The 12,687-nt window shown below is 35.4% G+C and overlaps 1 protein-coding gene across 4 annotated transcripts in view; it reads right to left on the reverse strand.

The window, feature by feature from the left end:
* Positions 1–12,687, reverse strand: part of LOC111055416 (NACHT and WD repeat domain-containing protein 2) — a 281,193-nt gene that overhangs the window by 69,667 nt on the left and 198,839 nt on the right. For all 4 annotated transcript variants that reach the window (XR_005573081.1, XM_039441803.1, XM_022342621.2 and 1 more), the window contains exons 6-8: positions 8,285–8,514; positions 6,874–7,164; positions 2,257–2,558 (exon numbers count right to left, since the gene is read on the reverse strand). Coding sequence is in view for 3 of the 4 variants with exons in the window: in XM_039441803.1 (XP_039297737.1) it covers positions 2,257–2,558; positions 6,874–7,164; positions 8,285–8,514 (823 nt within the window). In the remaining variant the exon portion in view is untranslated. The remainder of the gene's footprint in view (positions 1–2,256; positions 2,559–6,873; positions 7,165–8,284; positions 8,515–12,687) is intronic.

Below are 12,687 nucleotides of genomic sequence, written 5' to 3' on the forward strand. Positions count from 1 at the left end.
AATATTATGAATTTATTGTATAGCCTCCATGTTATTTATTCTTGGTTCATGTGAAGAATCATACTATCGATATCATAAATATTATCAAGGGCATCAAGGTAGCTTGGGAGCATACCATGAAGCACCCATAAAATCTGATCACTAGGAGCGTTGAAGTTATGTAAATCATACTCAAGTCTAATTGAGAATGTAATCTCATATTTGTCTCAAAATAAAATATTATTCTTCGATTTGTATTAAATACTCATGTTTAAATAGCAGTGGATATTGCTTGATCGATTTATTTGGTCTTCCAATATTTTTCTTATTTTATTTTCACAAAAAATTCATTGTATGCTACTTATCTTTTGCACAAGAAATGAGACAGACTTATATGCGCAGAAGCAAACAACAAAGTAGTTCGCATGCGCCCTACTTCTCAACTCACACATTTATACACTTATATATACAAGCAAACATTCTAAATACGATAGCAAACATGATAAAATAGACATTATGCAACACCGAAATATAAAAATAGACATATACATTCCAATCCATCTTATTTCTCAAGTGCAGACTTTCTCATGTTCTGTAAACAGCATTTCACCAATTTCTCACGTCTCTAGTTCAAATCTGATAATACATATATACATCTTATACATCTTGAAAGATGATGCCATGAGAGAAAACCAACTCAGGTTTTCAAGCATGCGTGCCATCAAGGTAGCTTCCACGCATACATTGAAGCTTATCTTAGAAAATCTGTTCTCTATTACCCATTAAGTTATGTGAAATTCAGAGCCTAGTAAGTGTAATAATAGAAACTTAAAACACATTCATAATTCTAGGCTCTCAAATGTTTTTGGTAATAATGAAAGCCCGATACTTCCAATACAGATTGTAAGAAAATGCTATCGTGATAGTTGAAATAGAAAATAAATATCATCATTAAAAATAAAAATACATTGAAGATTTTACACTGACATAAATATGTAATGAGCTAAAATGAATGACATGAGTTGAGAGATGAACTAACAGATTCACATATATCAACAATGAGATGAATGAAGCCAACTGATGAGAATACTCAGATGATCGTGCTTCTACATAAGAGACATAAATCACAAACAAAGCAACGAACAGCGAGGTATTTAGTTTCCTAAATACTGCAACAATCTCAAACCCCAAGCTTCTCAATCTTACTTCTATCCTTATGAAGATAAGGATAACGAAGCGGCTAAAGGAAAGTATAGGAAGGTGTAATTGATCAACAGAACACATAAAAAATCAAAATTCGATCCATTCAAGACAGGAAAAAATTAAAAGACAGTTTTTGAAGAGTGAAAAATCTAAACATCGATAAAAATATCTTGCAAACAACACCAAGGGAAAACACCGATAATAAATGGTATAAGAATCCTGACTAACTTCTTAGCATGGTCCAATAAGAGATTCATAATGCCACACTTTTTGCAGCCATTTGACTGAATGTATTTCCACGGGTGCTTGTGACAGTGAGGATGTTTGAATACCCTACAAAATCTCCCGTGGTGAACTATGTATCAAAGCGGTTCGTTGCTTTGCTTTCTGGGTACATCGTCATCAAATAGGTTCCTGCAATGAGCCAGTCATCATGAGAACCTTGTAAAAATTGTAGCCTTCACTAGAACTAATTATAATCAAGCCAGATTCAAGAAGCCCATAGGACGATTGAAAAAAGATTTAAATTCCAATTATTTCAACAAAAATATTGTAATAAGGTGCGTACAGACTAATGCGCCACGAACACGCACATTTAAATTTTCATCAGTTGATGCTATTTTTATTATATCTGTATTTGTACAGAAACAGTAAGATTCTGATATAATAGGCATAGCATCAACTGATGAAAAGTGAAATATGCGTGTTCGTGGCGCATAAGTCTGTACGCACCTACATAGAATTTAGAAAATATTGCGATAGAGTCTGAAGAAAATTATTTCATGTCTATTAATATGTCATATATTAGTCTATTAAGTATAATATGATACCTATAGGTTAACCTCACATTAACATTAACAATCTATCAAGTTCTTTGAAATTTGAATCTCTACAATCATGAATTTTGTTTTGCAAGAGCAACCATAATTGGATAGAGTTCTATTCGAAATGTTTTTGGCTATATAATTTCTCATTCGATTGTACTGTGCTTGGGAAATTATTAATAATTATTTATTATATAATAATAATATTCAATTGATGAAATATAGAGGTAGAGGATGGAAAGATACTTACGATTTCATTTGTGACATTGGGTCTTCCCCATTAACGCTGCAACGTGCCAACTTTTGTATAAATTGTGCTTGTCTCGAAAGTTCGTAGAATAATTCGGCTTCTATGCCATATGATGAGCTGAGCGGCGGCAATAGTTTGATTGGATCGTCATCTACTATTTCATTGATGATGGACAGTAAAGCTATACGCAGCTGTACTGTGACATCAGCCGCATATTGGGCATTCTCAGGCAAGCTTTGATCTAGACCAGACTTGTTCCAAGGAACCGATATGCGGAGGACGTGCTTCTCTTCTAATGATGTCTGCAATCCACAAAAAAGAATATTAATTTATTAGTTACTACTACTATAATATACACAATAAATAATCCCCGATTACCTATGCCTGTTTTCACGTCCATCGTAATAATTGGAAAAATAATTTTCAGGTTCTTTACTGAACGCTCTGTTACTCAGATTAGACCGCACCGTATGACTTTCAGGACTACATTTGGCATATTTATGTATATTCCTTACCATCGGGAAGTAATTTTAATTTTTATCAAAATTCGGGAAGTAATTTGATATTCTGTCAATTAGATAGAAAGTCGGAGGTCTTGGGAATAATGTCCAACCAACTTGAGTAATCTAACTTGAGTATCGAAGCTTGTTAATCTAACTTAAGTATGTGATGTTAACATGGTACTTCATGTGAAGGTATTTCTAATTTCTGACTTTCCAGATCAGGAATCGGACCCACGACCACTGCGCTAATAGCAGACAAAAGCTGCAAAGCTCCATACCACTATAGGCTAAGCCATCTTGTCTACAAGGATGAAGTATATTCATTTCTGAATAATATACATTTTTAGACTATTCCAATGCGAGAAGGTCAAAAGGTCAGTTCCTTTATTTACTACCAGATAGACACATATCGTGTATCATGATATGTGGTGTCACAAAGTGAATTTTGTGACGAAAGGAGAAGCATCATTTTACATATGATTTGGATAATTCTCTTTATTTTAGAGGAAGAATAGGGTCGGCAGTCAGATGTATTTTGCTAAGCTTAGAGTCGAGCATATAAATCATCATCATTGGCGACAACCCTGTGAATTATCAGCAGCGGATTCATCTGAACCAGAAATTTCCAGATTTTGATTACTGGTTTGAGCGTTCTGTTATCTAACATGCAGTCAGCATCACTCGCGCCAGAGTGACCGATTCTTGTAATTTCTGGTGAGAAAGATTGTTTACCGGCCTATTATAGAATTATATCTATTATAGAAATTAGCAGTATTGTCTTCATGGTTGCACCCTTAGCATCAAGATCATCTGAATCATACCCTGTCACCTGACCAGTGGCGTGATCGTCTCCTGAGACTCCTATTGGTCGGCAATCTCTTTTCCCCCCGCCTCACAATTTTCCACGGACCCTACTCTGCGAGGAGACCTAGGCAAGAGGCAGTAGTTCGGTGATCGAGTTTGTGTACGGCCGCGTTCCGTGCGGCGTCCCCAAATGTGGTTTTCTAGAGGGATAATATTCTATTCTCTATTTTATTGAATAGAATATTGTGAGTCGAATTACCGACTGTTTGAAGGTAGATTTTCCTGGGGGATTTTCTGTCCTTGTAGATTTTATTTATAGTGCAGTAGTTCGGTGATCAGGTTTGTATACGGCTGCGTTTATTTCTAAGGGAATTATTCTATCACTTTTTGCTTTTGGGAAAAAAAAGACTAGCAGTTAAATATTTTACAATAAATGAATAAATCAATCACTGGACAACGAGATCTTTCGGCAGTTCCGCCATCTTCTTGGTTGTGACACAACAACCTTTCTTGCAACCTTTCTTGTGACACAACCAAGAAGATGGCGGAACTGCCGAAAGATCTCGTTGTCCAGTGAGTGATTTATTCATTTATTGTAAAATATTTGACTGCTAGTCGTTTTTTCCAAAAGCAAAAAGTGATTTAATAATAAGCAGTTCGTGATGGAAAACAACATTGAGGAATTATTCTATTTTTAAGGGTTGGAATAGAATATTGTAGGACGAGTTCCGGACAACTCGAAGATAGATCTTCCTTGGGGATTTTCTCTCTTGTCGGTTATTTCTCCTAAATTCGTATCACTGGGGGTGAACGAGTTATTCTTGGTTTTGAAAACCTGTGAGGGATCTTAAGTTTGTGCTACAAACAGTTAAGTGAGAAATTTAACTAGGCTCTTGTAGAGGATTATTTTAGAGTACTTAATTTATAAGACTCTGTCGCTTCAAGACGTTTTTAAGTTTAATACGGGAAGTGAAAATCGGTTCGTCATTCTCCATATCAGTATCCACGTCGATTCAGGTAATTGTATGTCAGGACTGGAAGTCCGTATGTTTTTCCTTCTCTGTAGTAAGGTGGCCTTCAATTTAAAGAGTAATTTTTCTCAATTGAATTTTTATTCTTGTAGGGAAATCCCTATCCTTTTTAAGAATAGTTTTTCTCAATTAATTTTTATTTTTGTGGGGAAATCCCTGTCCTTTTTGAGAACAGTTTTCTCGATTAATTTTTATCCTTGTAGAGAAATAATTATCATTTTGAGTGAATTTTCCTTGCTTAGTTTTCATACTATAGAGTGGCCCTGTATTTTAACTTTGCTTAGCAGTTTCTGACTTGCTGTAATTCCTAGTAGGAAAATTCCAATCCTTTTCCTAGAGAACTCAGGTGCAGCTTGAGTTCGTCATGGTCGAAGTCATTCAGACTGCGACGTCCTTTCTCTTTCTCTCTCTTAATTTTTCCTGTTTTAAAATCCTTCCAGCTCTCAGGTACAGCTTGAGAACTTCTCAGTCGAAGTCATCAGACTACGACAAGCTTCCTCTTACTTTCTCTTAATTCTTCCTGTTCTAAAATCCTTCCTGATTTCAGTTCCAGATTCGAGATCGTCCCGGTCGCGGTCTTTTAGACCCGCGAATCCTTTTTAAAATTCTTAGAAACCTGTCTCCTTCAATAGCAAATATTATTTGCTGGTTTTCCCTGTGGAAAATTCATGAATTTTCCCGTGACCTCAGTGGCAAATTAGATATCGATTTCGTTGTAGTCCTTAGACTGGCAATTGCTTGGAAAAGCCCATTGAAATCTTTTCCTGAATTAGGAGTCTCTGACTCGATATTTTCCTTGTGGAAAATCCTGGAAAGATCCTGACAACGACAGACTGTTGTTTTCCCAATATTATTCTACAGACTGTGTCTGTGAAAACCTTTTCTATCCTCTCATAATAGTCAACATACTGACTATTAATTTAAAAGCGTTTCGGACGATTGAGAGTGATTTCCATTCCCTTAAGGGCTGTTACAGATTAGCCCTTAATAACCGTCGCGCAGTTGCTAGACTGGCGCGGAAATCCTGTTTAGCAGTTTCAGAATTGCTGAAAATCCTTTCGCAGCTACAGGCTCGCGATTCAGAAATCCTACACCTGAAAACCTGTATACTGAATCTTAGATATCCCGTATTGAAAATTTATACCCTGTATTTAGCTAGCAGGTCCAGCTTGCTGAGAGCTACAGCGCAATTGTCAGATTGCGGATTATTGAACAGACATCTGTTTGTTGTAGATAATAATAGTCTCATTATTGATTCTCTGTTCCCTATACCCTATACCCTATACCGTATACCTCATACCCTGCACCCTATTCTCTATAGCTTACACCCTATAGCGTGCCCTATTTAACTATATCTTAAATACTACTAACAACTCCATAGTTCCGCCATATCTTTACTCCATAGCACTCACCTTAAATCCTGTAGTAAAACCTCTTTCCGGGCTCGCACATCCAGTCTGCCCGCCGTCAACTCGCAGTTGGTTCAGATTGCGTACCACCTTTATAAATAGAATTATTTGAAGGGATCTAATAGTCAGATCCGTCTCCTTGTATAGGGTTATCATAATCTCTTTTAACACCCACCCTGTATTCCAAAGGCCGAGGGCCGAATCGGCCAGTAACGCCACAGGCAAATACTCTTCCCCTGAAATCTCGCGAAAGAAGCAGAGGGTAAAGAATCAGAATAGAGGGAGAAGTGTAGGTCCAGTAACTCCACCTGTCAGTACGGCTACTGACCCCGACCCATACCCGGCTGTAGCTAGTCCGCGTCGTAGCAATACTTCGCAATTATTAGATAACCTAGGGGGTGGAATAGGGTATCTTAATAGTGTATCATTCTGTGTCATGATGAAGAACCTACCAATTATTATACAGTATTTGATAGGAAAGCTAGCCACTGATATGTGTGAGCTGATACTTTATTGATAGCATTATCAAAGAATTTGCAGGTGTAATGGCGCCGTAAGGCTGGCCACTAACGGTAGAACATGCACGATACACTGCTGCGTCATCACAGCGAAAGCTATCGAGCAAAATTTCTTGAGTTTAGGTTTTTGTATCTCCGATTTTTCGCTGTTTATTTTTTCTCCGTTGCTATTTGAGGTGAAATTATTTTTCTATCATTATAATTTGTAATTTTTCAGTGGTTTATTCTATGTTAAAAGCCCCTCGCTGATGACAGAACATACATGATGAACATGTGTGTTGCATGAACATGCATGTTCTATTTTTAGTGGTAGTGGTCAGCCTCAGAGAATACATTTTGAAACTAGTGTTACCTTCAAGGCCTTCTGGATGGTATCCAGACGACGTTTGAGTTCTGCTTCGCTTTTAGTTGTCACTCTCAACTCTTCAAGCGGCTGATGTGTATAAACTCGCTGCAGCCATACGCAGCGTTTGGCCAACTCCTGGCTCATGACAACAGTGTTATGCACTTCTTGTTCGACAACTGTTGTCAGGTAGGAGTCACGAAGTTCTTCGGAAAATGCGGCCAAAAGGACGGCGAAAACGTGATCAACCTCGGCTTGCCATTCGGCTAAAGCTCTGGCGCGTTCTTCGCTACGAAAATCCTGCAAATGCGAAAAATATGCTGACACATATGCCTACAAGACACAGCACATACAGAAAAATTCAATAATTTTGATTTGTGGAAAGCATTCGGTATATCTGGTCTGCGACTTAGTAATCACGAAGAGGCATAGCAAATAACTTATTGAAGATTTGATTTGTCACATCAATATAAGCATGTAGTAATTAGTAGAGTAATAGAGTATGGTTAATCTATTACATAATTGATATTTTATAATAGGGAGGGATTCCTTTAGATGCCTTTACGATTTCTCAGACACTGAAACCTATAACTTTTCTCCAATACCCCCATAATTATTGTTACATTTAATTTTATCCAACTACTGTCACTGCAGATTAAGGCTATGCAGTGTGCACCAAGCTGTTGGAATGTTTACTTTACTCCATAGTTTTCAATTACTTTATAATTTTAACAAATCAATCTTAGGATATACGATATACGATATTATAATAGTTACAAATAGCATTTTATCTTCTAGATCCTTAATAGGCCTAATTATTATCCAGTTCATATTTTCCAATTTCATAAGAAAGAAGGCTATAATTGTAAGATGATCATGAATTTCATATTGTAAGCTATTATGCAATCTATATATAATCTATAAATATTATATAAGCTATTCAATATATAATTATCTTATAAGCTATATCTATAATGGAGTTATTATAGGAACTTTTTGTGTAGTTGAGAAGTTGATATTGTGGTAATTATTCATATTGAATGAAAAAGACTAAGAAATTGTCAAAAACCACAATTTCTTAGTCTTTTTCATTCAATTATTATAGGAGGTTTATAAATATTTTAATAAAAGTGTAGGCCTACTACAAGTTTTTATATTGTTTTTATTAATTTGAATAATGTACCCCATATAAGTGAAGTGATTTTAAGAAGTTTATAATATATAAGAAGTTTGCTTTATTTACTACAGAGTTTGAGGTTGAGATACAAGCCGAACTTAACATTGAACACTGGTGTGCTTTTTCAATGCTTGCTACAATCGGACTTCCCAATTTGGTATAAAAGCCAGATATTATGTGTAGCCAGTTTTATATAATTAGATATTAATTAACATGAATTAATAAAATCTTATGAAATGTAACCTTTAATCCAGGTATTTCGGCTTTGAATGACTGCAGGCGGAAGCAGGGTGGTTGTGCATCGCTATCCAGCCTATACCACTTCTGTAGATGGTTTCGGTCAGCGGCATCAGTCATTGGGTTCATCAGAACCATTTCAAAGTCTTGTGCTTCGATGGTCTTTGGCAACAATGGAGTTCCAAGTGAATCACTCAGAAAGATCACTGGAATTGTGTACGAGATTTCTGCTTGACCTATTGATTGCAAATTAGATTGTCATTAGAAATTCAAATTTATTACTGGAAAAAACACAAAGGAATTTCTCTAAAGAGTTTTCAGTGAGAGTTGTAGTAACGTGAAACAGTAGTACCTATGGAGAAATAGTATCATGGAAATATAGTAAGCTACTTCAACCACATTTTCCTACGATGAAATAACATAAAAATATGATGTATTTTCTTCTGGAAATGTTTTATTTTTTTATAAAATTCAGGTTTTCGATTATAAAGGCATCATCATCAGTTGAAGCTTAGACTCTCAATTATATCGAAGATGATGTCTTGAAGATCGAAACCCTGGCTTATGTGAGAATAAAACATTGCAAGTAGAAGAAACAACATATTCCCAGAGCAAAATGATTACGACTTTTAGGGCCGTTTGCACAGTGTAAGTTTAAGCTAAAAAGCTTAAACCAAATCTAGATTTTTTTAAACTAAAATTATGTTTGCAAAGTATCAGTTTAAACTCTGTATTGATTTTAAACTCTGGGAGAGTTTAAACCTTCAAAGCAGGAGGTTTAGACCAAAACAATTGGATTAACTTGACATCTGTAAAGATTTGATGGAGAAACAGCTGATAGTAAATTATTTTTAGACGGTTGTTTTTAATGCTTGTGTAGACGATAATAATTATTTAGGTTACGGTATAGGCCTAGTGAATCGTTATTTGAATGGAAAATAATTATAATGGAGAAATTGATAGATGTTTTTAATGCGATTGATAAAGATGACTGCGAAGTAATTTTGAAACTGAGAAAAATTGGACAAAAAACGAATAATTTAAATTTTTCTGGATGATAGAGAAATTTTTAACGGTTTTGCTTGAGTAAAGCAACTGCCAATTTAGTATTTGAATAAATAAACCATTTGATAGAAAATAAAACAAATTTAAACAGTGGTCTTTGATTAGAAAACATGTTTTTAATAACACATAACCGAGATATTTCTAATAAACGAGGAAGACCGTAGTAGATTTAAGCATAACAGAATAACTTTTTTATCTCACATTATAAAATAAATTTTTTGGTTACAACTAAATATAAGTTTGTAACTAAAAGTATTTTTTTAAGAATTTCTTGATCGCTTTTCACTTTTATTACAGTACAGCTTACAGCTCTGTGGATTTTGAACGAGGAAGTAGTACCAGCCTTAGACCAGTCATAGAATAGACACGGCTCATTGTATGTTCATACTGAAAGTCGATGAAGCCAACATCTACAGCCAAATCCGCCCATCTTGATGTCACAGTAATGACGTCACGCATCGTAAAGAAATTATAGAAAACTTTTTTGAGTTTTTGTGTAAGTGTTTGTGGTGTTTAACTTACATTGTTGTTGAACAATGCATTGTTGTTAGCTTGGTTGTGACGTCAAGATGGGTGGATTTGGCAGTAGATGTTGGCAGTAGAGGCTAGACTTCCCAGCGTGTCTATTCTATAACTGGTCTAAGGTACCAGCTACGTACATAACCTCAATTTACTGATGGTTTGCAAAAAAATAGGTAACAAATTTCCTGTAAAAATCAGCCTCCCTGATATTATAAACGATGACATTCTATTACCAACTTAACGCTAAACTAGTTTAACTTAAACTGTGTACTGTTAAACTGTGTATTAGTAAATACACTGAGAAAACCGATTCAAGTTTAAACTTTCAAATTAACTTAAACTCAATTAACTTAATCGAGTTTAGCAATCTATACTGTGCAAATGGCCGTTATAAGTACTCAATTGAACATTTATTAAAATAGCGAGATATATAATAATACAGGTCGTTTGGGCAGGGAGGTATGGATGATTTGAAATAATAGTCTAGTTACTCACTCATTTTTAAAAGAAACTCAACATTTTTTTTTAGAATGTACCTTGGATGTTGCCATAAATACAAATTAAAGAGGAAAAAAATGAGAACATTGATTATGTACGAAGAGTAACATCTGTTAAATGCTGTCCGTTTTTGTCCATACACTCCTGCAGATGTTGTGAGAAGTTGTCCACACTCCTCTGAAGCATTGCACGTGGTACCGCTCGAATTTCTTGTGTTTTTGTTTTACTCAGGGCTCCAAGGGTTCGTTGGCCCTTACTTTTCTCGAGAAAACGGTCGAACCGTCACTGTCAATACGGATCGTTACCTAACGATGCTGCGTGAATTTTTTCTGCCAAATTGAGAAGACGACGTATCAATGTCAATAATGTATGGTTTCAACAAGATGGGGCGACATGCTATACATCGAGAGCAGCTTTGGAATTTTTTATGCAGACCTTCCCTGGACGCCTCATTTCGTTGGGTGGGGATGTGGAGTGGCCTCCTCGGTCACCGGACCTGTGTCACCATGTGTTTTTATGGAGTTACCTAAAAGCACGTGTATAATTGTGTATATAAACAAACCACGAACCCTCGAAGCCCTGAGTGGAACAACAACACAAGAAATTCCAGCGGTACCACGTGCAATGCTTCAGAGGAGTGTGGACAACTTCTCACAACATCTGCATAGCCCAGTCAATAAAGGTTTTTTCGATCCGAAAATTAAATAAAAGCTGAATCTTTTACCATCGATAGAACCCTCCCAGAGGGTCATTCTCCCAAAAGTCCCAAGAAATCCTCTTGGAGCTTTCCCCCCTAGCCCCCCTCAAAGTTGAAAAATGCAGGTAATAACGGAAAATCAATTATCTCTGTACCCATTGATCGGAGTTATATTCATTTGTTCAATAAAATTAACAGTTTTCTTGATAAAATAATATATATGTAAAAATTTAGGGAGTTTGCGATTTGATTTTTTTGTTTTCTTCGATAAACTTCAAAGCAAGTAGTTTTAGAGAAAAATGAGCCGAATAATTAATGTAGCCACTCTCATTGCAAATCCATTGATGTATCTTGTTATGTATTTGCGATTAGATTTGACGCCGTGGAAGGGGAAACAGTTGACGCGGAACGGCGCGGCTGACTCTCTTAGCCATAGTAAACAGTAAACTGGAAATCAATTATCTCTGTAACCATTAATTGGAAAAAAATCTATCATATGTCATTCGATTCGTTAAATCAAGGACTATAATATTAGTCGGATTCATTTCCTCAATAAATCGAACAGTTTCCTTGATAAAATAATATAATGTAAAAATTTAGGGGTTTTTCGATTTGATTTTTTTGTTTTCTCCGATTAACTTCGAAGCAAGTAGTTATAAAGAACAATGTGACGAATAATTATTGTAGCCACATCCATTGCGAACCCATTGATATATATTGTTATGTATTTGCGATTCAAGTTGACGCTGTGGAAGGGGAAACAGCCGACGCGGCTGACTCCCTTCACCATAGTAAACAGAATAATACTGCTGTCTATATTGTATCTCATTTACACTATGGCGCTCGAAACAATTAATTTTGTCTATTGTTTTGACATGCGCTGTATATAGATTTTCACTTTTCAATATTCTAAAAAATATTACAATTTTCTTAATTTAACCATGCTCATGATAAAAATCAGGATTTCGTTGTTTGCTTACAGAATTTATTATATTAATTTGAAGTGTGCCTTCTCCATACGAGTCAGAGGTAACCCAATTTGATAACTCTAGTTTCAGATATTGATGTTTTTCAAAAAGTTTCATGATATATTATGTGTCCGACTCCTTCATCTTATCCTTATTTTTGTGAAAAATGGAGATTCAAATTTCTTTTCATAGCTTTTCTTGTGTTTTATCTTGTTTCATCACTCTTTATAATTTAAACACTTGATAATGGAATGAATATCATCAGATCACGTGAACAGAAAAAATAAAAGGGTGGGCCTACCTGAGATACTATATGATAACACTGTACTCCTGATAAATTGAAAATTTTCAAGCTGAAAGTAGATTAATTTGTTGCACATTCGGTTCAAATATTAACAAATGTTACTAAATATTAACAATATTATCACATATAGTGAGAAAGAATTACTCTGAAGCTTTCTATTCTCACTGAACATGAAGAGGCAATACCAAGCCAGAATCGCAGTTCCGTTCAAATCAGAGCTTTCAAATTGATGCTATGTAACTATGGATGTTATCCCCATCTCACAATTTCCCTATTTATCCTTATCCTGATTCAGAATAAAGTAGTTGATCTCTATAATCACAAAAATCAATGTACAGTACCTATAATAAATAGT

This window comes from Nilaparvata lugens, chromosome X, assembly GCF_014356525.2.
Source record: "Nilaparvata lugens isolate BPH chromosome X, ASM1435652v1, whole genome shotgun sequence".
NCBI lineage: Eukaryota > Metazoa > Arthropoda > Insecta > Hemiptera > Delphacidae > Nilaparvata > Nilaparvata lugens.